This window comes from Tamandua tetradactyla, chromosome 1, assembly GCF_023851605.1.
Source record: "Tamandua tetradactyla isolate mTamTet1 chromosome 1, mTamTet1.pri, whole genome shotgun sequence".
Classification (NCBI taxonomy): domain Eukaryota; kingdom Metazoa; phylum Chordata; class Mammalia; order Pilosa; family Myrmecophagidae; genus Tamandua; species Tamandua tetradactyla.
In genome coordinates this window covers 231436430-231463697 of record NC_135327.1, presented here as the reverse complement: position 1 = coordinate 231463697, position 27268 = coordinate 231436430, and the positions used below count along the sequence as shown (strand labels likewise).

General features: G+C 44.3%; 1 protein-coding gene across 6 annotated transcripts in view; it reads left to right on the top strand.

Moving 5' to 3' along the window:
• The first annotated feature begins 792 nt into the window (after positions 1-792).
• Positions 793-27268, top strand: part of MALRD1 (MAM and LDL receptor class A domain containing 1) — a 752096-nt gene continuing 725620 nt past the window's right edge. For all 6 annotated transcript variants that reach the window (XM_077154409.1, XM_077154433.1, XM_077154399.1 and 3 more), the window contains exons 1-4: positions 793-1157; positions 12828-12968; positions 21493-21587; positions 21672-21833. In XM_077154409.1, the coding sequence (XP_077010524.1) occupies positions 980-1157; positions 12828-12968; positions 21493-21587; positions 21672-21833 (576 nt within the window). In that variant the 5' untranslated portion in view covers positions 793-979. The remainder of the gene's footprint in view (positions 1158-12827; positions 12969-21492; positions 21588-21671; positions 21834-27268) is intronic.

Genomic DNA, 27268 nt, shown 5'->3' with positions numbered 1-27268 from the left:
GAGCACGAGCCAGGAATCGAACCTGGGTCTTCCGCATGGCAGGTGAGAATTCTACCACTGAAATCCCCTCACACCCCGTTCAATGTACTTTTAACAACTAAAATATACAGGAATGTCTGCATATCAACTTCATAAAATTTGTCTGGTTATTTAGCTTTGTGGAATTTTTTAATTGCCATGTCAGTGTGGTCTGAACTTCAGTCCCTCACGTCCTGAAATCACCCATTTCACCTGTAAAAGCAAATTAAGCTGCATTGATGGAGAGTCGGTGTATTTGGAAGGAGGAGCTCTGTGCTCTGCGGCAGATTATATCTGAGTTTAGTTTCTATCACCGATTTACTGGATTTCCTCTGTAATTTGTAAAATGATGGTCTCCAATGTTTCTTTAATACTTAAAATCCTATGGTTCTTCATTCATCTGAACAAAGTGAGATTTTATTCATTAACAAAGAATTCATTCCCACAGACCAATTCTAATAATTAAGCTTGAGAAACTTGAATAAAGTTTAGTGACCTCAATAATGTTTCAAACTCCATGAATGTGATTAATAAGCATAGAAACTGACAGATCATTTCTATGTTATTTATAACTTTATTGTGTTTTTCCCCCATTTATGTACCTGCCCTTTGCTTTTCTTTAAATTCTCCTTGGGGAGATATCATGACCATAAAGGCTCATATTGTTTAAACATAGTACATAGAGGGCAATAAATGTCCATGTTTAGCTTAGATACAGAAAGGGTACAATTGCTCAAGTTAAATATTTTCCAAGTCGCTCCTCTGAGAGAGCAAACCAACTGCCCTGGGAGCTGCTCCTTGGAGGCAGGTGGATGGCAGCCGCCCGCGCACCCACGTGTGAGACGCAACTGTGGCACCCGAGTCTAGAGAGACGAAAGGGACCATTTCCGACCATGGCGCGTCCGGCTGCGACAGCCTGATCGGGGACGGGTGTTTCCCGTCTCGGCCCCGCGTCGCCGGCATGCCGGCCTTCCCGATGACCCGGGCTTGCTGCCTCCTGTGGTTCTCCTGCGCTTGCCTCCCCGCGCCGGCTCGGCGGGCAGCAGACGCCTTCCGCTGCGCCAACGGGGCGGTCGTGCCTCCCGACAGCGTGTGCGACTTCACAGACCAGTGTGGGGACGGCAGTGACGAGGGCCGCTGTGAGTGCCCCGGGGCTGAGGACCAGGGCTGTGGGCGGCCGCGGAGGCAGCGGGGGCCGGGCCCTGCGTGGGTTCCACGGACCTGCCTTCTGTGCAACCCCGAAGCCAAGTTACACTCCTAAATGCGGGCGGGTGGCTGGGACTCACTCGTGCCCCCCACAGAGCCGTGCCCAAGCACCAAGGCGGGCCTCGTGGGTGGGAACTCATTTATTATAGGACCGTCGGAGATGCTGTTAATAGTTTAGTGTGGACGCATTTAGACTAGGATGCTCAAAGATGATGAGGCCACAGCGAACCGGGCTGGGCCTTCCTATCCGGGCCTGGAGTCCTTATATGCAGAGGAAATTCGGATGCCATCAGAAGTCAGAAAACGGGAGAGGGAGGTGGCTCCCCCTGGGATGGAGGCAATGAACCCCAAGGATTGCAGGGGGCCAGGCCCAGAGGGCACAGCCCTGGGGAGAAAGCATGGCCTGTCGAGACCTTTGTCCTGGCCTCCAGAACTCTGCGGCAGTAAACCCCATCGCTTGCGTCCACGCATTCTGTGGCATTTGCACAGCAGCCCACAAGCTACAGCCATCACACGGTATCTAAGAGCGTGGCAATTAACTGCATGCCATGAAACAGAATTCCTGTGACTTTGCGTTTTAAATCTCTTTGGCTGGTTATAGAGGAGAAGTGGTAGGAAATGGAACTGCACATTTTATTAGTGAAGCAAAAGTTAAAAGGAGCCTCTTGCTGTAGCTTTAAGGTGTTTGCATGGTGCTGTGGGGAAGGATGAGCTTCAGTCCGGGTTCAGGGTGGAGCCCTTGGTATGAATTTTGGTTTGCTGGACGCCCGTCACCCCCGGAGCTGCACTGATGACCATGTGGCCAGATCTGGGCTAGGCCCCTTGACTGCAGGGCTGGGGAAGAGCTGGGGCCTGGGGGAGCCCCTCCTGTTGGGTGAGCGTGACGCCCCAGTTCTGTAGGACAGGGCCCAAGGTGGTGGTGGGGGGAAGGAGCCACATGCCACTGCTGTCCCCACGGTGGCGAAGGGAAGAGGTGGCCGGAGACGTGTTTCCGTGGCGCCCGCTGCGGTGGCCGTCTGGAAGGTTCGGGGCCCACCATGCAGGCAGGGCCGGTCTTCCCCGGAGCACCCTCCACAAACCAACACGGTCTCCATAAACCGCCGCGGGTTTCTCGTGGCCAGAGGACCGGGTGACCGGCCAGTTAGGCCCAGGGACAGTGCCGCGATTGCTTTAGGGCACGTGTTCCTTTCTCTGTCGTTCTGAGAAATTCTCGGCTGACATTTGTGGAATTTCCCCTGTCCTTCGGTCGGAACAGGCTCTGCGGACCTGGCTTTGGTGCTGTTGCTTCCTGTTTGCACCTTCAGCTGGGATGGCCTCAACCCAGGAAAAGCGGCTCCTGCGAAGCTCCTTCCCTCGGAGGGGCGCGGCCAGCGGCCCCCTCCCACCGCCTGGGCTCCACCGAGCCAGCGCTCGGTGACCGTCAGGGACGGCGCTCGGCCAGGGGAGCGGCCGGGTGGGTGTCCAGGTCCCCAGAGAGGCTGACCATGGGGCCCCCTGGCTCGGGCCCCCGCGGTCCTGGCAAGCAGCAAGGATCACCCTGGCCTGGCTGCCCGACACGCGCGGGCCCTGGCGTGTGGCTGTGACGGTGGCGTGGGCACAGGAAGCCGCCGGCTGGGACAAGGTCTCGCCGCATGAGAAATCCCCAGGCCTGCAGCGTTTACCGTGTGGGGCGCATTTTGGCTTTTCATTTTCGTTCCCGAGCAGTTGTGTTTGGAAGTTCAGGTGAGGTGCGTGGACCCAGGGGGCAAAGTTGAGGGTCACTCTGAAGGATGTGTTCCTTTCGCGCACCCGCCCAGGATGAGGTGGTGGGGAGAGCATGCCCGCCGGGCGGTGGTGCTCCCAGGCCCTGGGTGCCCATCCACAGGCTGCATTTTATTCTGACTTCATCAGGGCGTTGAAATGCTCACAGCACACCCAAAACCCACAAGCCAACAAGGAGCCTCATCTAAGGTGTCTCACTAGAGCCCAGATAGAGGGACCTTAGACCAGCGTGGTGACTTTTCTTCATGTATTTTTTTTTAATTAAAAAAAATATGACAAGAAACACAAACATCCTGAACATATGCTCATTCCGTTCTACATATAATCAGCAATCCACAATATCATCACACAGTTGCATGTTCAGCATCATGATCAGTCTTCATGAATTTTGCAGAGTAGAAGATGAATTTCCCACGCAACCGATTCTAGAAACGGGCTTTTCTCGCCTTACGGGGAGGACCTCTTCTTAAGACTACCCAACTCAGTGTTTTCCTGATAAAGAAATCAGACGGAGAAAAACTGAGACCTCAGTTCTGTGTTATAAACGACACTAAACATTTACTACATACTGACCAGGAAAAATAATTTGAAGGGATAACAGTGGTCTGGGCCTAGTGTTAAACGATTCTGTGTTGATTAGAATTTATTGACGCCTGTAGCCAGATCTGGCCCTGGGAGTTACGTGTTGTGGTACTGAGCTGGGAAATTATTAAAAAAAGACACAATCATGTTTCAAGTGTCACATTGCCCTCTTCCCTGATGACCCACCGAGAAGGCCACTTTGTTCTCTCTTTTTTGAGGTGGGTGCATGGTCTGGAAAATGAACTTGTTCTCTTTTAATTTGTTTATTTCTTTTGATACCAGAGCCATTGTGCCAGGCGCAGACAGGCGAGCTTCTCTTCTAGCAGTTGTTCACACTTACCTGATGTGCAAAGTCTTCACTCCACTTTGTTTTTACTTTGCAATAATGATGCAGTGATACTTTTGTTCTGACATTCAGGTCCAAACCAACGAGAAGCTGAGGCTGGGATGTTAGGAAGGTGTCGGAACCCTCCTGCTTCTCGGATGACCACTTCTGCAGACTTGAAGTTAGTGGAGAAACTGGCTGCCACATGCAACTGCCTTTAGCATGTATGAATTCACTGTAATTCAAAAGAGAAAACTACATTCAGTCTGACATTTTTTCCTCTCCCTAGATATCATGCTTAAGAACTTTTCCGTTTGTTCCAGTATAAGCAGAGTAGAGTCTACTTTTATATTTATGATTCGATATAATAGATCATGAAGTTTTAAGGCTTCACCATATTCCTTTTGCAAAGTTTTTTTTTGAGTTTAGCAATGAGAAGTTTTTCAAAATGTATTTATTTCATTTAAATCTATACATATTTGCGAAAGGCATGCAAATTAAAGGTGAGTGCAATCTCAAAATCTGAGAAGTGATAAGCTTTATCCATGTGGCACAAAGGTCAGCTGCTTTTAAACGTAACTGCTTCACTGAGGTTCTTGAAGCTAAAGGGTAACCAGAGTGAAATGGAGGTTCATGTAATAATCGCCTCATCTCTGCCTCAGATACTAACCATTGTGTGTGCCTTGTCATGAAATAACCAATAAAATATTTAAAAATACCCTGTTTTATAGTAGCAGCATAATTATATATCCTAAGAATAAACCTAGTAATAAATACATAGAGCCCAACTGAATAAAATTTAAAAATATTTTAGACATGCTGAAATAAAGACTCATGGCAGGATTATGCTGCTTCAATACTGTAAATATATACATTTTCACCCAACAGATTGACATGCTAAATAAATTAAAATATGTAAGCAGAATAATTTTTAGAACTTGATAAAGTGATTTATAAACACTTCTAGACAAACGAGTGAGAATAGCAAAAAAAGAGAGAATAAAAATATCAAAAAGAAAGAACTTTCATATGTTTTGACAAGACAGAAAGTTTCTCTTTTGCTTTGAAGTGTAATAAATCCTCAAAGTATGTTTGTTGAATATGATGTTGCATAAATATCAACATCAGTTGAAGATGTTGGGGAAGACCTTTTTATGGGTTAAAGGACACAAGATAATTAAGAAATCTGTACATTAGTCTATTTAGATTAAAAGTTTCAGTGTATCAAATCATCATAAGTAAAATGAAAGAAGAAAATTATTTGCAATATATCTGAGAAATAAATCCCTTTCAAGTAATAAGAGATGCATTTTGTAGAAATGTGGAAAAGTCCTGAAAAAGCAACTTACAAAGAAAAAAAGAGAAATGATCACATTTTATGAAGTGGCCAATTTCACTTTTAGTTATAAATCACAGCAGAAAGCTGCCAGTATTTTTAATATAAAGTAGATATCAACAACAACAAGAAAGTCTACTGTTTCCAAGGGCATGAGAAAATGAGCATTCTTTTTACTACTGCACTGGTAGGAATATTAAAAATTCTTACACTTTTGGATAGTGTTTTGTAACATGAATAAAGGATCTTAAAAGTATTCATGCTTTCTAAAAAATTTTTTTAAAAAGTTCATGCTTTCTGACGAACACTTTCAGCTTTTAGAGGGTTTTCTAAGAAAATAATTAGAAAGTTTTTGTACAAAAGTTTCATCGCAGCATTATCTAAGATGGTGGGCATAGAAATGATCTCATTATATAATACTAGTCGATGTTTGAATGAATTGTGATCCGTCTGTGCTCTGGGCCTGTGGCAGCCATCGTCACAGCGGTGGAGGTTATTTAAAAGTGGGACCATGCTCGTGGTATATTGTTAATAGGAAAATGACGGTTACTGAGTAAATGTACATGTAGAAATATAGTATGGGTTAGGGCATAGAAAATCTTAGGTGGAACTAAACCTGAGAGCTGGGATTACAAGTTATTTTCTTTTTTTGTACTTCGTGTTTTTCAACTTCCCTGCAGTAGCATCTACTGTTCTTAGATTCACAATAAAATGGCATTTTAAATGATCTGCCAAAAACCTTCCCATCAGCCGCTGTGTTGTTCAGATTCTGAAAACAGGACGGAGGCAGCCTGGGCATGGCGGCTACACAGCGCAGAACAGGAGTTCTTTCCTCTCTTTCTCCTTTCTTTCTAGTTTTTCTCAAATGACTGTGCAAGTATGCCTCCCACTTGTGCAAGTGTGAGTGCGTGGTCGGGGTGAGGATGTGGTGCCCACCTACGGCTTCCTTGCTGGCCACACCCCCTCACCTGCCAGGTAGGTGTCCCCAGAGGGCTTCACCACTCCCTGGGGCATAAGTTCCACTCGTGGTCCAGCACGGATGTGTGTGGATGTGTCTGAGAAGGTGACCTGCAGGTGTGTTGGCCTGTGGGCGCTGGAGGATCTGAGAAGGTGACCTGTCTGCTGCTAGTTTGCCTGCTAGTTCAGGTGCATCTGAGAAAGCAATGTGTGAGCAGGCGTGTTGCCTGCCAGTGCAGGTACATCTGAGAAGGGGACCTGTCAGCAGGTGTCTTGGTCTGTTGGTGCCCGAGGGTCTGAGAAGGGGACCTGTCCCATGGTCTGTTGGTGCAGGTACGTCTGGAAAAACAGCCTATCAGCAGGTGTGTTTTCTGTTGCAAGTACATCTAAAATGCTGATGTGTCCACAGGAGTGTTGCCCGTTGGTGTGGGTGCATCTGAGAAGGCCATCTGCCTGCAGGTGTGTGCTGGTCTCTGTGCTAGTGGCTGACCCGGCGCACAGAAGGGGCTCAGCGCCTCACTGGCCATGTGGCTGCTCTTCACATGGCTTGGCTGGAGGGAGCACCTTCCTCTGCCCTCCTCTGGCTCACTTCCAGCTGCGGAAACCACGACCAGTCAATTTCCCTAGTTTAAGCAGAAACCAGTTGGTGGTGTTTGCTCCTGCAGCCTAACAGTGGATGCAGTGCCCTCTCTCCAAGTTGCTCCAGAAGGAGCTGGGGCCTGGGGGGGAGGGGCCCCTGAGCACCCAGGTGGTCCTGCAGTTGGGGAGGAGGGGAAGGGGAGACCAGGAGGAAAGCAGATGGGAGACTGGCTGTCTCCAGCTGGGAGGCTGGTGGCTGAGAGAAGTCCAGGTGCGCAGACACTCCTGCTACCTAGCACTTACCTGGGTTACTTCTCTGGAAATGAAAGTGGTCTGCAGGGCTCTCCAGGGCAGGGCTTTAGCTGGGACGTCAGCCTGCCCCCCCCCCCCCCCCCCGCCCAGGGGGGCCTGGGGACAGGCAGGGCCATCCTGAAGGATCCTCATTACTCTGGTCAATGGCAGTTTGGCCCTCATTTCCAGGCAGTTCTGAGACGTGGCCGTTTTTCTTGGGTTCACTGGAACATGCTAATTAGGCTTCAGACAGGAACAGGTCCTCGTGCCTGGATTCCAGTCCTTAAAGCGAGCAGAGGGGTGGATTCTCCCAAGGCCTGTGTGGAATGCGTCCGATGTGCTCGGCACCCAGTCTTGGCTGCTGGAGCTACATGTGAACCCTGGGCCCTCCACCCTAGGGTCATGCAGCGACCTAAGCACGTGGGGTGTCTTCTTGTCGGTTGCGCTGGATGTGGTCTCTGCAGGGCCTCTGGTCTTGCCGTGTGTGGCCGCCTTAGGGCCCTTGTGTCATAGGAGAGCAAAACCCTCAAGCTCTGCCAGGTCGCGGCATGACAGTGTAGCTGTGAACGGGGCCCTAAGCTGGGAGGTCGGCGGCCCAAGGATGGGCAGTCAATTCATGGGGCTCACGGTGCTGCAGGCTCCTCTCCGTGGGCTCCTCTCCGTGGGCTCCTCTCCGTGGGCCCTTCTCCCCTGTTTCGGAAACACACGCTGCCTGAGCCTCAGCCGTGACTATGAAATGCGGTTTCCACGCATCGGGCCACTTTAGAGGGTACTGTAAAATAGATCAGAAGTGTTTAAACAGAATGACCTATTATCTGATGATGGATATGTGCTGAAGCCTTTCCCAGTTGGGAACTTCCTTTCCATAAACTCCAGGCATATGCAATTTAATTCTACCTTACTGTCAACCCAAAGAACCTCACATCTTTTATGTATCATTTGTGCAAATTGTAGGATGTTTGTGCTGTGGTCAATTGGAAAATGAAGTACCTGCAAGAATAGAATAGAAAAGTGAGTTAGAGTGGACAGGGGGACAAGATTTTGCAAAGACAATAACAGAATAAACCTGAGCCCATGAAATCAACCCCGGTTTCAGTACTTTTGACAGGAACCTCTTAGATATGCCTAGAAAGGACCAGGACAAGCAAAACCATAGTAAGTAGGGGTGGGAGGGTGTAAAAAATGCTTGAATCACAAAACCAAAAAGGCTTTGAATATTTTGTACCTCTTTGTATGCAAAGATAATGAATTTACAACTGTTTGTAGCCTGAGAATTTTCCAATGAGCAAAGGATAGCAAAGGGACTTTGACTAACAATAAAATGGCATACGTATGTTCATTTAGAGTTCTATCATCCCATTTTAGTTAAAGTAAACATATTTGTAAGGGCCATTATTATTTACATGTGAATTTTGCTCTCTCCTCCAAACTTATTTTTCCTGTAAGAGTGTTCATCTTAATCTTGTTCCCAGGATGATCTTCAGAAATTCCTCGAACTGGGCACGGATTTGTGTGTGTGTCTCTGTTAGATCCCCTTCCTGTTATATTGAAAACCATCTTAGTACTTTTTATGTCAAATGACACCATTAGGAACTCCTCACTCTGGGCAGTCCTGTGTGAGTTGGGTGCTGTGGTCTGCAGTCATGTAGCATAAATCTTTTTCTTAAATATATTTTGATGTCTGGAATGGTTTCACAGTGCGATTGCTTTGTTCAGAATGGGCGATGAGATGTCAAAGAAAAGGTGGACTGCATGCAATTGTATTGCTCTTTTGTCTCTGAGGATGAGAGCACAGAGGAGCAGGCCTTCTTTTCTGTGTAAACATGAAAGCAGCACAGTGGAGACACTCCCAGCCCAATCTGAAAGTTGGCTGGAGGGACGTGGAATTTTATCTTGATTCATTTGATAGGGTTTCTTATCACCACCATAACAGCCAGAGAATGTGGTGGAGCCCACCAAGAGCTGCTTTGTGAATTGGAACAAAATAATATTCACACAAATACTAATAAGAACACATGACTCTGTCAAGTGATGTCATTCCTTCCAGAGCTGGGAACAGGCGTTGTAGCATTTTGAAGGTGGTCAAGGCAAAGCAAACTGTTAGTTCCAGTAGTGCGGGAACTTAACCTAGTTCTCCCCAGTTTCTGGAAGGTTAGCACATAGAGAATGTACACATTAGACAGATACAAATATGAAGCAGCTGGTGATTGGTTACTGGCTGGCTGAATGAATGATTGGAGAATTGTCAGCGGCACTATTTCATTTCTCCATGGAGTTGATAAAACCACTCACCCGGCTTGCTTTTCCCCTCAAGTGTGCAAAGGGGAACCTTCGGAAGCGCTCAGCCTCTTAGTGTTGGATTGGATCCTGTACCCCAACAAAGGTGTGCAGAGAAGGCACAGGCGAGGGGGTGGTGTGCAGGAGGCAGGGGTGACAGCCAGGAGCCCAGGGCTGCGGAGCGCTCCCGGCCCTGGGAAGCTCGGCCGGGCTGACACCCTGAGACCAGGAGCCAGCAGATTCCTGCGCTGAGCAGCCGTGGGTGGTGTCTCCTCGGCAGCCTGGTGAGCCCAGACCCCCAACGGCATCGAACGGTGAGCAGCGTTTTCCACAAACGGCATCTAGGGAAGCCAGTGTCTGTTCCTAGAACTCGGCATGCCTGGCTCCTGTCACCTTTCACAGGTGTCTGTCTACAACATCCTTTCTGCACACCTGTGCTGGGGTGAAAGGCTTGGCAAGGAACCCCGAGAGAAGGCTTGGGTTCTGGTATGAATGCCGTCAACCTTATCAAGACGTGACCTTGAATCGCAGCTTTGAAGAGCGTTCCAGCAAGTACATTGGGATGGAAGGTCATGTTCTCCATTACTTAGAAATTGTTATGACTTTCTAGTGGATAAATCCTGAAATACTTGATTGAATTTGGAAGAAAAATTTTACTTATTTTGAGAGAAATTGAAATCCTATTTAGAAAAAAAACACAACAGGACTTTATTTATGAGTTGGTTTATTTAATGGAAAGATTGTCCATGCAAGAGATACAATTTTCTCTTCAGGACCCTGTATTCACCCTTACAAGGGCAGCAGGTGACCATTGGCTCTTCTGGCTAGGCTGCCCCCCTGGAAGAGGTTAACTACATGTCCACAGCCGTGTGACGTATTTTGTACTAGAGTGAGCATGGCTGCACACTCAACCAAAAGCCAGCACCTCGTCAGCCTCTTTGCATAGCCACTGAGAAGCACGGAAGCCTCCAGTGAAGGTCACTGCTGCTCAGACGAGGGCAGAGTGGAAACACGGCTTGGCAATCCTTTCTCCCTGACCTGGTTACTGCTGAGGTGACAGCTTTTCCAAAGATGGGCCCAGTGGCTTGGGTTTGGAGGCAGTGGGGCGACGGGACCCCGTCAGCATCTGGGCTCATCCCGGAGAGACTGTGGAATTGCTGCTTCCACTGGCTTCCGGACCTCTGGGAGTCGGGGTTTTTCCCCGTTCTGTCTCAATACAAATATTAAAGTTAATTCAGTGCCCCGGATGACACAGACATTTCCTGATAAAAACTAATCAATATTTCAAATCTGATTTTATGACGGCAGGTAGCTTCAGATTTGAATGGAGCCACGTGGCCAGTGAAATGAGAAGGCAAACCAGCCACGATTCAAGGAAAAAACTTTCAAACAGCTTTAGAATAAATAATTCTCCACTGAAGGAGAAATGAATGCTTAGAAAACTTTCTCATGCATTTTTGGGTGATCCAGCCATTATTAGAACTTCAAGATTCCATTTTTATAGGAATTAGCTGAAAGTATGTCATCGTTAGACTTTCTTTATGACAGAAAGAACCCCTGATGAGACCACTGAGAGGAAAGATGTTTTATTTAGCTATTTTCCAGTTATAATATGTCCGGAAATCATCAGTACCTTTGTGTATGGAAAAAAATATATTGCAAATGGATGTCAAATAGTCAACTAAGGAAGGGTAATGCAGGACAATTTCTTGGTGTTTAAACAAAATTCACACCTGTGTGAAAATGTGTGCACATTCCATACACATGCTAAAATGTGGTGAAATTTCAGGAATTAATGTAAATATTTTATAGTCATGCATAGATCATTGTAAAAATTGCTGGGAACTAGTGGAAAATTTGAGAATGAATGCATAATTGTGTAGATAGGTACACAGTTGATCGAATGACAATTTTGACTATCTAATCTAATTAATTTTTGTCGTCCGGATTCCCTGTGTGGCACACTTCATCTGCCACCCCTACCGATGCCAAGCAAATGGATTGGACGAGTTTATGAATTCACAGGGGCTTTGTGAGATATCCAGAATAGCTGGACCATCCTGGCTTTGGGGTAGAATGACAAATGCTGGCAGTTCAACTGGCTAGAAGCTCTGATAGAAGTCTAATTGTCGGCTTTGATAAAAGTGGGACAGTGGATTAACTGGCCTCAGAGCAGAGCTCAGGAGCCCAGGTCCTGGGGTCAGTAAGCCCTGTGGCCATGACACCCACTGGCTGTTCTGTCTTGGACGGGTTACTCAGCATCTCTAAGGAATCTTCTGTACTTCCTTGTCTTTAAAGTGGAGCAAGATGCCTGCTCTGTGCAGCTGTTGGGAGGAATAAACGAATGTTGCAAGTAGAATGCCTTGCACAGTTCAAACAACCTCAAAGTGTAGCGAAGAACATTTTTGTGATTATTACAGATTACAGCTGGTTGGCAAAATATTTAAAATAAAGGACCTGGGAGGGAAAATATAAAGTAGTTTTACCTAATGTTTAAATGTGACATTTCTAATTGCCCTTTATCTAAAAATCATCTCGGTCCATTATTATTAAATAATATCTGTTACCCAGAAGAGTACAATTAAATAAAAAGTGTTCTTGTGATTAGCTGCCGAGCACTGTCTAACAACCGGTTGGAACATTTGCTCCTGCTTGGCTAATGTGACCTGAATTCAGAGTAAGAACTCACTTGTCAAGGGGGGAACCCAACGTGGCTGCGGACCAGAATGCATATGGGTTATTTCTGATCAAGGACACCTGTTTTTTAAGAGCGACATTTTTAGTTGTTGAATAATGGAATAATGTGTGCTGGTTGCGGCGAATAGCCACATGCCCAAACCTGTCTGCCTCTCCAAGCCCTTGGATCACCTTACCCAGAACAGGAAGAAGGAGCCAGGGCAGATGCCTTCATGCCATAAAGGCACCAAGCACTTGGAGAATACTGGAATCACAGTGAGGTGTGGTGCTGAAATCCAGAGGTGCAGCACAGCTGTGAAAGGCTGAGCTTCAGTGAGAGGAGCCCTGAAGCCCTGAGACCTGGCCTGCCCATGCCTGGAATTAAGTGTCTGTGCATTGAGTAGAAGATGCATCCTTCAAAGTAACTCCTGATGGTACACAGGAGCTGTCAGTGTATTTTTATGTAGATGGTGCCATGAGACCCTTATATGGCCATTTGTGGTTGGCAAGGAAGGATGCCCTTATTCCAAACTCGTGAGGAAGGACGGGCTCACTGTGGTTCAGTGGGGGCCCAAGAAGCAACACCCTGTGTGGACCTCTTCCCACTTGGCCTTACTGGGTTTGGGTCTGCAATTTATTAGAATGTCATATGCCAACAAGCTTGGCACAAATAAGGTAGACCCAAAATGTGAAAGATAATCCCTATGTTAATCTATATTTTGTCGTTGGTTGCTAAGCCTTCCTTTCCCATATTGTCTTATTTCCCAAGAAGCCAAATGGGGCTGTTTGTGAAAGCTAATCTATTTTTTCTCTTCTTAGGCTCAAGTTATGAAAGATGTGATTTTGAGGATGGGCTCTGTAGGATGACCCAGGACGAAAATCTGCATCTTGGGTGGACAACGAGAAATGGGGAGACCAGCCAGGCACCTCCATTTTACGATCACCGTGGGAATGCATCAGGTAAACACTTTGGGTGCCCTTTCACTTCCTTTTTTTTTTTTTTTAACAAAGCGGATGATTAGGGGAGCAGAATCTAGGCTGATACTGGAGTGTAGAATCTTTGCTGATATTTATATAAGAAAATGTAAAACATCTAATTTTAGGCAGTCTTAAACCATTTTCAAAATAGTTATAATTCTAAAATATCAAGAGATGGAATGGAGGCAATTCACATTGAAATTGGCATGTTGTATAAGCAGATGCCATTTTAGCTGTATCGCCTGGTTTGGTTAAAGATCTCTGGGGTCAGACTAGATGGGTTTGAATCCTGGTAACCAGCTAACTTCAACCCTCACTCTGTGATCTCACTTTCCTCATCTGGAAAATGGGGATAACGATAGTACCAGCCGCAGAAGGAAAAAGAGGTAAAAGATTGCCTGGTGTAGCTAACTGAAGGCTGGTGATTTTAATTAGTGTGATGCATACCGCTTATAGATACATTAAAATATTAAGCTATGTGTATGTCTCTAGAGATCATTTAAATAAGCAAATGTTCTCCCTCCAGATATTAGGTGTTTGGGAATGTGTATATAAATATTGTCTTGATGAGATCTTGGCCCCGTTCAAAAATACTTATTTCATAAATATTAATCACATTTTTAATTGATTTACTCTTGAAATAATTTGCCAGTACTCTGAAATAATATTTTCCATCATGTAATCAATTCCTGGAGAAGTTTTCAAAGCTAAACTCCAAAATCTATTAGAACATGAAAACCATCTCTGTGTTGATATTTGTGGTCTACCAAAGCTCAGCCAGAGAGACTAAAGAGTAGTGTTGATTTTGCCAAGTATGCAGCATGGCTTTCTGTTAAAATGGTGTCATTATAACAAATTGAAATGCATCTTTGCAATGCTAGTACAACTTTATTTTTTAAAAAACTAATGGGGTAACAAAGCAAGAGTTTTAAATATTTCTAGAGTCCAACTGATGTTAAAGGCAATGTATGGGGTTTTAAAAATGTGTAATTCCCTATAAATCTGAAGTCTATTGACTATTGAAGATAATAAATAATTTGAAAAGTTAACATTTCCTCTTATACCACAGATTATTTTTCTTATTTGGGTATTTGAAATCAGTTTTAAATGGGAATTTAGAGCTTTTGTTATTATGATCAATTATGTGAATCTTCTGTCTGGTTGTTCTATCTATAGCGGAGAGTGGTGTACTGAAGTCTCCTACTAGTATTATTGAAACACCTATCGGTCCCTTCAGTTTTGCCAATGTCTGTCTCATGTACTTTGGAGCTCCTTGATTGGGAGCATAAACATTTATGACTGTTATTTCTTCTTGGTGAATTGCCCCTTTTATTAATATATAGTGTCCTTCTTTGTCTCTTATGATGTCTTGATGTCTTTACTTTTAAAGTTCATTTTGTTCAATATTAATATAGCTGCTCCTGCTTTCTTTTGGTTACAACTTGCATGGAACATCTTTTTTTTCATCCTTTCACTTTCAGTTGATTTGTATCCTTGTGTCTAAGATGAATCTCTTGTAACCAGTATATAGCTGAATTATATGTCTTAATCCATTCTGCCAACCTATCTTTTAATTGCTAAGTTTAGTCCATTAATATCAAAGTTATTACTGAAAAGGCATTTCTTGAATCCACCATTTTATCTTTGGATTTTGTCAGTTCTATATATTCTTTTCCCTCTTTCTCTTTGTGTTCTTTAAATTACCCTTAGTGTACGCTTCAATTCCGAGCCCTTCTCCAGATCTCCCTCTCCTGTCTTTTTTTTCAACTGGCAGAACTCCTTTTAGTATTTCCTGTAGGACCAGTCTCTTGTTGACGAGTTCTTTCAGGATTTCTTAGTCTGTGAACATTTTAATCTCTCCCTCGGTTTTGAAGGAAAATTTGGCTGGGTATTGAATTCTTGGTTGGAAGTCTTTCTTTCAGGATCATCAGTATATCATACCACTGCCTTCTTGCTTCCATAGTGCCAGTTGAGTAGTCTGAACTCAGTATTATGTGGTTTCCCTTGTATGTAGTAGATTGTTTTTCTCTTGCCGCTTTCAGGATTTTCTACTTCTTTTCAACATTTAACAGATGGATTAGTATGTGTCTTGGGGAAGTCCTATTTGGATTTATTCTATTTGAAGTTTGTTGAGCTTCTTTGACTTGCATATTTGTGTCCTTTATAAGGGTTGGAAAGTTTTCCCCCATTATATTGTCAACTAATCTTCCTGGCCCTTTACTTCTCTCTTCTCCTTCTGGGACACAAATGATTCTTATATTTGTGTGCTTTGTTTTGTCCATCATTTCTCTGAAATCCAATTCAAATTCTTCCATCTTTTTTTGCCATTTGCTGTTTTGAGTGTTTGAAATCAGTTGTTCTCTCCTCTAGTTCCCTTTTTCAACCTTCTGCCTCTTCTGATTTTCTGTTGTGTGTTTCTAGCATGTTTTATTTGGTCTACAGCATCTTTAATTTTTGTGATATCAGCTATTTTTCTATTTATTCTTTCAAATTATTCTTTGTGCTCTTCTAGTGTCTTCTTGATCTCCTTTATGTCATTAGCCATCCCATTTATTTTATTTAGTAGAGTTGTATGAACATCTTCGATTAGTTGTTCCAATGTCTGTGTCTCCTCTGGTGTTTTAATCTGGTAGTTAGGCAGGGCTGTAGCTGTCTGCATTGTGATATGCTTAATGATCTTGTGTTGCTTTTGTCACATGTAAATATCTTGATTGGTTTACTTTGTGAGTTGGTTTACTTCAGTCATCTAAGGCCTTGTGTTGCAGGATGGATGTAGAGCAGGATGCAGGACACAACAGTGCAGTTAGGGTTGCAGCGCAGGTATAGGAGCAGGTTGGGGAAGCTATGCTTGTGCCTGTGGGCGTGGGCGCCCTACAGCAGGTATGATGTGCTGTGCATGTGCATGGGTCTAGGGTGCGGGGCCCTTTGTGCACATGCACAGAACTCAAGGCAGCAGGTCGGCATTATACCTACATGGGATGGGGGCAGATGTCACCTGGCTGTGCAGGTCAGCACTTGCCCAGAGCTGGGGGGCATGACTAGGGGCCATGCACATGCACAGATCCTGGATGTGTGCATAAACTGATGTACATGTGCAGAGCTCAGGGGGATGGAGTGTGGTTGCTGGACTTTATGGGCTGGGGCAGGTATAGCCTGAGTATGGAGGTAAGCACCCCCAGCCTTTATGCGACCGCGTGCAGGAGGCAGGGTGGGGGACATGGGGCTCAGGAGGGGTGGGGTGAGGCTGCTTATGCAGGAAAGGTGGGTTGGGCTGGGGGAGGCATGCACGCTTGGGGTGGGTTGTGGGGCAGGCATGAGTGCTGGGGGTTGGTGGGGCAGGGATGCTTGGAGCGTAGGCAGTGGGGGGTGGTGCGTGGGGTGTGGGGTGAGCACAGGTCATTGGGCTGTGCTGATGAGCGTTGTGCACCCAAGGAACGTAGCCTTACTTCCTAGGCCCCATCTCCCCGTCTCCCCGTCTCCCCATCCATGCACTCACAAGGATTCCACACTTCCGCATTAGGCTGTTTGCACCAGCCAGACAGTCTTCGGTTCTCCCTCTCCTTCATTTTTAAAGGATAGGTTTGTATGGTAAAGAATTCTTGTGTGACAGTCTTTTCTCTTTCAGTACTTTGAATATGTCACCCCACTGCCTTCTGGCCTCCACAGTTTCTGATGAGAAATCAGCTTTTAATCCTGTAGAGGAACACTTGTATGCAATGTGACTTCTCTTTTGCTGCATTCAAGATTCTCTCTTTGTTTTTCATTCTGACATTTTTTATGATGTGTCTCATTGAATGTTTTGTACTTGGAATTCATTGTGTTCAGCCAGTATTTCAGCAAATTCTCTTTCTGACTGTTCTTTCTCTCCTCTCCTTCTGGGACTTCTGCTGTATCCATGCTTGTACACTCGAGGGTGTCCCACAGGTTGCCTTCATTCTTTTTCTCCCACTGCTCCTGGATTGGATGGTCTCAATTGAACTACCTTCCATTTTTGCTGATTCTTTCTTCTAGTTCTTACTGTTGTTGAGCCCCATTAGTGGATTTTTCATTTCATTTATTGTGATTTTCAACTTCTGAATCTTTATTTGGTCTCTTTTTACATTTTCTGTTTCTTCACTGATATTTTGTTTTTGGTGAGACATCATGCTCATGGTTTCTTTGGTTATTTAGACATGGAACATATTTAAAATAGTGTCTAAGAAGGTAAATATCCAGGTTTCCTTAGGGAAGTTTCTACTGCCTCCTTTTTTCCTGTTTGTGTCATACTTTCTTGCTTTATTAAATGTCTGGTAATTTTTGGTTGAAACTTGGACATTTTAAACAAAATGATGCTATGATTCTAGAACTAGGATCTCACTTCTCCACCCCCAGAGTTTATTGTTGCTGCCATTTGTTTTAGTTTTGGTTTATTTTGTTTGTTTTAATTTAGTTTTCTGAACTCATACTGTGTAAAGTCTTCATTTTTTGTAGTGCGCGGCCACTAAAGTGTCTCCTTGGTTAGCTTATTAGTCAGCTGTGACACAAAAGGTATTCTTTCAATGCCTGAGCTAATAAATCTGGCCTTTTTGAGTGGTTGTCTGCATGTGTGTTGGGTGCATCTTCAGCACTCAGCCAAGCAGTCAACAACTCTACCTTAGCCATCACCTCCCGCTCACACAGCGCCACAGGGTCTCCAAGAGGTGAGTGGTTAGGAACTTCCCTGGCCTGTATCAAGCACAGACTTCTCTATTCATGCAAGTACATTAGGGATTTCCAGTGTCCCTGTGGACATTCCATTCCCTAGCTTTCCCTGCAAGCTTTATGGCTAATCTGTGGTTTACTCCAACTGTGACCCACCACCTTGGTCCGCTGCACAGATAAAACACTTGTCAGTAAGAAAGAGCTCTTCACACTGGTGAGCTCCTGGTCAGCTAAAGTTCAGACAGTCTTGTATGTGGGTTCTTTCAGTAACCATCAGACAAGTCAAATGAGGACAATTATTTAGAAATTTTGGAACAAGTTCCACCTCCATTACCCTCACTCTATGACTGCTGAGCCACACCAGGAATGAGGGATGCTACTGTTCAAGGTTGCTGTGGAGCTGGAGAGTGGGTGATGGGATGAGGGCAAATTAAGACACCATGAAACTCTGGTTTCATGACACTGTTTTGACTGGAAATTCAGCCATTTTTTTTTTCCTGGTACAAATATTTCTCTGTTTGCTGTAAGCCTTGGTTCATATCCAGAGTTCTGAGAAAGTTGATTCTGAAAAACTTGCTGGTTTGTTTGTGGCTTTTATGGAGGAGACAAATTTTGGAGGACTTATTCCACTATGTTCAGTGGCATTACCCTATGATATATTGCATGCTTTATGCTTTCCTAAATTCTCCTCCTTAGCCCTTTGTCACTGAAGTTAGGCCAAAATTGATATGGCAGCATTCACTTAAAAACTGCTAGCAATTATGAGGCATTGACATTTGGGGGTATCCTTTAAGAGATACAATTTTAGCAAATATTATTTGGTTGTGTTGAGCTTGTTACCTTAATGAGTGTTTAGGAGGCAAACATCATTTGATGGAAACAGAATTTAATAAATAAAAATTAGAAATTTAGGAGCATTTGTATCTAAGATGACCATTTCCTCTCTGTTATCTGAACTGGGTTATATTTCTGTCTTAGATAAACACTTTCTTTTCTTTCCAAAAGTTTTGACATTTTAACCTTTGCTACAGGCCTTGCCCCGTGTCATGATGATCCATTGATATGTACCCAGTGCTGCAGTTTGGGTTTTTGGAAATGTCCTTGGAAACTGATTTCATCTCACTGTTAAAATACTCCCTCTTCTCAATTCCTCTGAGCCAACTGGTTACCCTGTAACATGCACTAGGATTTATGTTTCTCCTGCTCACAGTCACTCCCATAAATCCTGTAGCGCTTGGGCCATGAAGGACTGCAGGCTTTCTATGAACAGCCAAGGAATGTAAGGTTGAAAACTCCAGCTTATCTTTCCAGGGGCTCCAGGCTCCATGCCCAAGGTTACTGGATGTAGTCCTCAAAACTTGACTCATGGCTTTTGTTGCTTTCATAGTTTATGTAGTTTCATTTCTGTCATCAAACTTGGTTTATATTAAGAGAGAATGTTGGACACGTTGTTGTTGTTCTTGTTATGAGCATCCCAAACTCTCTTTTGCAAGGCTAAAGCCAGCAGGAAAGGGTGTGGGCAAATGGGGAGAAGCCATGCTGCCCAGTTGTCTTTCTCTCACATTCATGGGTAAAGATGGTGCCTGAATCCCCCCAGAAAGCAGAGACCCTTCTGTAATGCCATACTCCTCTCTTAGGTACATGTCCAGCTGGTAAACCCTGTACTCATATTGTAAGAGCAATGTAAGATGGAATGTGCATTTTTAAATGCTTGCTATTATCCCTAGGTTTGAGTTTATGGTAGAAAACAGACATTTCTTCAACTTTACAGTATATTTTAAGTACTTTTTTTGTCCATGAAAAGAAAGAATTTTATTACTGAAACAAATGTCAAAAGATCTCAGGCTATTTCTGAGTTTAAAACTTTACTTTCTGCTGTAATCTTAAGATTAATCTTTTTTTACTTTCAACAAAATACACAATAATTTATAATGCCAAACCATGTACCAAACGACGTAATTTATGTTTGCAAAACATTCTGCTTAGATATTTAAATAATTTATTTGTGCATGCTTCAAAAATACTTTTTCAAATACTACTTTCTTATTTAATATCTTGATACGTCCAACCTGATTTTTAAGACCAAATTTTTAAAAAATAAATGTGATTAATTTAAGTAATATCCTTGATGAATAAAACCAATTTTTCCTGCACATCTCAAGGGGGCTTCTTATTAGCTGAATACTTACTATCAGCAATGTAAGGCCTGTTGAATGCTATTACTATTTGTATTGCTAATAATATTATTTAACAAATTAATGTTATATACATATAACAATATATCCATGCTTATTATGTTTATTTGATTATTTGTGTGATTGACATTTGTGTCACCTGTGGAAAATGCTGTGAGAGCAAACTAACGATGGTTGACTTGTATACCGTGATGCCAGCTCTTCATCTAAATTATGTTTATTTAATAATTCCAGGGAGTTCTCTCTCAGAGCAATTGTCTGTTATCAGTGATTTCAATTATGCCCACAACCATAGCCATGCGCCATCGCTAGTATCACTGTTTTCTGTTTAGGTTGGGTGCAGTTTTGGGGTAGGGACTGGGAACAAGAAGTTTCTTAGCTTTTGCAATCTGGTATTGATTTTCCCAGTGATGTGACAATTGGAGGTGATTTCCAACCCAGCTTGAAAATACCACTGACTTCTCAGTGGGAGTATCAGGCAGGCAGTTTGCTTCACCTGGGAAGGCCCAGCACTTACTAAATGGGCTCTGAAATGGTGACGCCCCACAGATGTGGCCTGCCCTGCCCTGCCCTGCACAGGGACGTCTGGGCTCAGAAGTCCCCAAGACCCAGGGTAGCTGGGGCTGGCTCATCCACCTCCTCCTGAGCAAATCCCAGCACACAGGGCCCTCTTTGTGTTCTGGGTTGGATTACTTACGGTGGTAGGGCATCCCAGGACAACGGTTTCTTTGGCATGGTCCTTGCAAGCTACTTTCTATCATAGATGTGATGCCTCCTGTTCTTGTTTGCTAGCTGCAAGAATGCAATATACCAGAAATAGAATGCCTTTTAAAAAGGGGAATTTAATAAGCTGCTAGTTTACAATTTTAAGGCTAAGAAAATGCCCCAATTAAAGCAAGTCTATACAAATGTCCAAACTAAGACACCATCAAGAGGTTATCGTCACTCAAGAAAGGCCAATGAGTTCAGGGGTTCTCTCTCAGCTGGAAGGGCACATGGCAAACATGGTGGCATCTACTAGCTTTCCCTCCAGGTCTCTGGCTTCATGAAGCTCCCTGGGAGGCGTGTTCCTTCTTCATCTCCACAGGTCACTGGCTGGTGGACTCCGTGGTTCTCTCGTCCTTCTGTCGTGATTCTGTGGCTCTCTCTTTATTCTCAAAAGGCACTCTCTCAAAGCCGTCTTCTCTTTTATAGGATTCCAGTAAACGTATCAAGACCCATGTAGAATGGGTGGAGGCACATCTCCCTCTAATCAAGTTCAATACTCACAACTGATTGAGTCACATCTCTGAGGAGATGACATAATCAAGTTTCCAACATACAGTACTGAATAGGGATTAGATGAAACCGTTGCCCCCACAGGATTGATTAGGATTAAAACATGGCTTTTCTAGGGAACATAAATCCTTTCAAACCAGCACACCTGAGGTTGTGACCTGTTCTCCGGGATAGGCTCACAATCAGTTATTGCTCAGTGCAAGTATCAGGCAGACAGTTTGCAAAAGCAACCAGTGAAGTTCAATGTCTATTTAAACAAAAATATGTTGACTTGCTGTGCATGTGGGTCTGTCTTCAGGAAGTTTGTCAGCCATCCTGCTGGAGCTAACATGCTGCCTCTTGTATTTTAACAGCCCATTTCCTCTCACTCATCCCCAAAGTGGCTTCTACTTCCTCAAACTTAAGAAGCAGAGTTTTCCTTCCGACTAATAACCAACAAGCTTGCCAGGTATTTAAAAGCAGCCTCCTTTCTCAGTACTTTTCACACAGGGAGCATCTTGATTATGATTTGGACATCGGCTGTTTTTCACAGGTGACGTTTTATCACTTCTTCGGCCGCGTGGGGGGAAGGCTGGTCGTGGGCCTCCAGACGGCATGTGGCAGTCCCCTCCAACCTGTATGGCTAAACACAGCTGGGCGGCCAAGTCAGTGGGAGAGAAATGTCATCGAAATCCAGAGCCCGCAGAAGTTTCAGGTATGTGTGTCGTTTTCTCCTACTGAGTTTTAGAGGGAAAAGTGGTGAGACGCAGACCTTGAATGCGTGGTGAATTAGAGGCAGGGCAAGTAACCATCCAATTTGCCTGGGATGGAGGGATTTCCCAGTAGGCTGGACTTTCAGGTGCCAACTGGACCGACCCAGGCAAATAGGGTGATTGGTCACCCTAAAAGCCACTTTGTATAAAAGGTTTTGAATTTGCTTGACTCAAAACTAAAATTGATATGTTTTATCATTTATTGATATTCTTGTGAAATATGATAATTCGACAGGTATTTTGCAGATTATTGGGTATCAGTGGGCCTTGCCACCACCCCAAGAAGGTTTCAAGGAGGGGTGATATGTCATGTTACAACACTTATAATATTATACTTGGCCCATCAGGAAGATCTGACCTTCTAATTCTCTCCTAAATGTCTCGGCATGCCTCCACTTTTATTCTTTCTTTCTCTCTTTGTTCCAACCTGTTCTTTATTTTTATTTCTTTTTCCCAAGAATAACTTTCCTTCCAGACTTTTCTCATGTTTCTTCATAAAAGATGGTAGTGTTGGCAAATGAGGAAAGTGTTTAATTTAAATACTAATTCCAGATGCTGCTGAAGTAGAATAATTGTCATATTTATTCCATGGTTAACCCCAAACTATTCAACATAGATTTTATTTTCCAAAGTGATTTTGGCAATAAAAGCCAATGCAAGCCTCCAAAAGACACTTTTATGCATTGTGGAGATTATCATCTAATGATAATTGAAAGAGTTCTTGGAAAAGTATTGCATGTTTTAACAATTCAGGCAGTCAGACAAAATTTTGCAGCTAAAAATGGGATCATAATGCATTTTATTCTTGAATTTACTTTTTGAACCTTGTTTTTAGGCCAGTTTAGCAGAAATAGGTTTCCTTTATTACCTATTATTAAAGTGGTATGGTAATCGCTTTTATGAAGTTAATATGGAGGTAAATATCATCTGATAAGCAATAGACTTAGCACTCCTTAAATATAGGGCTTCTTGATCTTGGGGTTTGCCCCCTATGAAATGTATTCCTTCAAAGGATAGGCTAAGCCTACTTAAAATTATGCATAGGAGTCACCCCCATAGAAGCTCTTTTGTTGCTCAGGTGTGGCCTCTCTCTCTAAGCCGACTTGGCAGGTGAATTCACTACCCTCCCTTCTACATGGGACATGACTCCCAGGCGTGCAAATCTCCCAGCATCAAGGGATTGAGAAAGCTTTCTTGACTAAAAACGGAAGAGAGAAATGAGACAAAATAAAGTTTCAGTGACTGAGGGATTTCAAACTGAGTCCAGAGGTTATCCTGGAGGTTATTCTTATGCATCATATAGATACCTGTTTTTAGTTTATGGTGTATTGGAGTGGCTGGAGGGAAGTGCCTAAAACTGTTGAGCTAGGTTCTAGTAGCCTTGATACTTGTGTAAGTATATAGCTTTTACAATACGATCATGTGATTGTGAAAACCTTGTGTCTGATGCTCCTTTTATCCAATGTATGAAGAGATGAGTAAAAAAAATGTATAAAAAATAAATAGATAATACAGGGAAAAGGGGTAAAATAAATTAGGTAGATGGAAATACTAGTGGTCAATGAGAGGGAGGGTTAAGAGGTATGGGATATATGAGAGTTTTCTTTTTTATTTCATTTTCTGGAGTGATGCAAATGTAAAAAATGACGATGATGAATACACAATTATGTGATAATATTGTGAGTCACTGATTGTACACCATGTATAGAATGTATGTGTGTGAAGCTTTGTTGATGAAAATATTTTTAAAAGACCACAAAAAATAAAGGACTTGTAAGTATTGAACTTTAACTTGTTACTCTGAGCCGCCAAGAGAAAAGGAAGGAAGAGTGAGCAGAATCTTTGTAACAAAGTGGAGTGATAGATAGCACGTTTTCTTAATTGGTCTGTCATAAGATCACTCTAATTAGGAATTTCCAGTGTCTGGGAAGCTGAAGGGGAATGGAAAGGTGGTCAAAGCAGCTCCCGCAGCCTGTGGCGCGGTGGCCCCTGAACGCCGGGACTGAGGCGTCCGTGGTTGGAGCTGCGATTGCGTAGTTTGGGGCTTTCTGCCCTCTGGAAGTCACACCTGAGGGGGTTCAGCTCTGGGCAACCTCGTCTCTCTGCGCATGACTGGTTCCTGCACTGAAGGGGCGTCTACCTGGAGCACTGGAAGTGCACGGGGCGTGCTCAGGGCGTGCAGGTGTGCGAGGGGCCCCGGCAGGTGTGCGAGGGGCCCTGGCAGGTGTGCGAGGGGCCCTGGCAGGTGTGCGAGGGGTGGCTGGGCGGCCCAGAGGCTCAGGTGCATGCCGGCGCAGGGCTCTCAGCCGTCTCAGTTCCCCGGGGTCTCCCTGAGTGTCCCCACCATGACCGAGGTTTCCTGCAGGCACTGAACTGCGCTGACCCGAGCCGGAAGGTTGAAGTTGCCCCAGCCCCGCTACCCCCTGCTTGCATCAAGGCCAGTGACCGAGCTGGGGGCACTGCCCTTCTCATGGGCTGTTTCTAAGGGCCTGGGGACCCTCTTGGCCGAGCTTGTGCCCTCCTAGTCCCACGGCTGTAGGTCCGGCCAAGCTGCAGCCTGTGGGGCACTGGAGCTCCTCTTTTCCAAATTCCTCCTGTGTCCCTCAGCGTCCACTCCTGCTGATGCCAGCTGTGCCTTAGCTAGGTACACGCCTTCCAGCTGCAGGATGGGCCTCTCCAGGGCAGTTCGGCTGCAGCTGAGGCAGCCAGTGCTTTAAATGCAGCAGCAGCTCGGCTGAAGCAGGTGGGTGAGCAGGGAATTAGCTCCCTTCCCCAAGTACTTTACTGCTGAGATGAAACAGGCCTCTCCCCAAAAGGCTTTGCACACGGGGAGACAGACGTATGCTTTAGTTCTGTGCTGTAGCAGTGAGCAATGTCCACTCGCTTTTGTCTGGTCGGGCCACCAGGTTATCGCCTGCTGGTCCTGTGGCCTGCCACCGTCTTGAAAAGCTTCTGTGAGTTGCTTCTGGGAGGGGGTTTTGCAATCGGCCTCTCCAGGCGGGATCTGGCACCTCACCAATTAACAGGCCTCTGAGGATTATCTCTGTGCAGCAGTCTCCCACCCATGCTGATTTCGGACTGTTTGAAGCTGTTCCCTCTTCCTTTTGAACCCTCTGCACAGGACCTTCAGCCCCAGCAGGGCCCCTGGTTTTCAGCCAGCTTTTGTGAAAGCCTCTGGATTGGTGCCCACCTTTGCAGCTTTATTTTCTCTACCTGTAAAGTCCTCAGTCCACCCCTTAGTGAAAACAAATGCGAATTTCTGAGGGGTGCTGCTAGCTGCACCGGCATGGTTGCTAACTGTTTAGAGCCAAGAAGGATGGCAGCGTTTCAGAATGTTTTGGAGACCGTTTTGAGGAAACATCACAGCTAGCAGTTACTGAGCACTTCCTACCTGAAGGTGCCATGTGGATACATTGTATCATTGACTCCTCTTAGTCGAATCTCAGACCTTGATCACTTAGTGCAGAGCCACAGTAATTTTCTTTATCGTGTTAAAGCATGATGGGGATTCATAAGATTTGGGAGGGAAGAAAAACACCTCCAGATTTGGTCACATCTGTTGCATGAGACTTGTGCAGTATTCCTTTGGCTGCCGTGTTGAATGAGACACAGTGTTAGGCTTTGCCTGGTGCTGATTAACTGAATCACAACTTCCAAAGTGGCCACCATAAGCAATTAATTTTAGTCTTGCCCTGAAATGTTCAAGGAAGCAAAGAATAAAACAGGCTAAACATCGCAGGAATCCGAGCTAAATTCAAGTAAAACCACTCTCTTCTTGCTTTTATTCTCAAAGGGAATTCAGATATTGATTTTATAAATTTTTATATGGGTGGGAAGGAATGAATACTGTTTTATCATATATATATATAATTGACTGTGATCTTTCGGCTCAATGTTTGGGTAATTAGGCTAAATGGACAGCTGATGCCTGCATCTTGAAAAGATATTGAGAAATTTTAATATGCTATTATCTCCTTGTCATTTCTTTGCTATTTCAATTAGAAATGTGAGGGAGTCCTCAGCAGCCCCCTGCTCAGAGAGAATTGACTTTATTCATAAGGACAAAGGAACAAGCTACTCATAAAAATAAGTAAAAATTATCTTCATTTAAAAATTCTACCCTGATTCTTTTCAAAAATCATAATTTGAGGTATTTTTACCTTTTAATTCAAGAGTATTTACTGTTTGACAACGTGATAGAGAAAAATCACTGTCGTCTTTTTAAGTTTCAGTACATTTTCTTGGGGACAATAATGAATGAATATGAGTAATTAAGAAAATTCTAAAACAATAAATGTAGCAATGAGAACTTCGGCTCATGTAGTCTCGAAAGTAATCCAAGTCGTTCCAAACCCTTCACCCTCAGAGAGCCAGGACTCCTCCTGAGATGTGAACAAGTGGCCCACTGTCCAACCCCTGGCCAGGCCTCAGGGGCCCCCTGCTCCTGGGATGCTTGGGGTCAAGGGGTCAAGGACCCTGGGCTCACCTTCACAAGTGGATCCTGCAGACTCCTGGTTCCAACTCATTCTCTGCCTTGTGGTCTGCTTTTAGTTTGCTACTTTGTTACTCTTTTTTTGGTACTCACCATCAAAATGAGGGGGCCATATGGAAACAATGCTTGCCAAAGCTTTGGAGAAAATAAGCAATGTCCTCCCTTTTCATTAGCCACTGTCCTGAGGTCCATCTTTGTTAACTAATTCAAACCACCCCATTTTTTCAGGATCCGACCCTAAATTCCTGGACCTTTTAAAGAGCAAATAAGTCTTTTTGTTTAAATATACCTAATTAGACTTTCTAATTAAGCCTGAGGGATCTTGTCTTTCCTGGTAGCCCCACAGACCCATTAACAAATTTCCCTATACTTGGAGAAACAGTTATTTCTCTAAGGAAAATGTTTCCTTGCTGGGCCAGTGGGCTCAAACAGCAGCCAATTTTCACAGCTTTTCTTTGCTTGTATCAAGTTAATATATCATTTAATTGAATCAAATGAACACATATAATCCTATTGCAAATCCGAAGAGGAGAGATAACGTAAAAGTTACTTGGATACCTCAAGTGTGAGGATCTAAGAATGGACATAGGAAAGGAGGGGAAGGAGGCTTGGTGGGTCCTGTGGGATTGGACATGAGCTTGAAGGAGAACGCAGATCCAAAGGCGGTTTTGGAGTTTTGAGCATTGGAGATTGGCAGTGTCCTGGCAGCACTGTCATAAAAAGAGGCAGCAAGAGGCCAATTTGGGGGGAAGAAGAGCATATGGTATAAATCAGATTGACCTTGTGTTAACTGAATGAAGGTGTTCACAGCCTGCAGAGGCACGGGGGAGAGCCCCGGAGAGAAGTGAACATTTATGATGCGAACTTGGGTTTCATGGGTGGGGT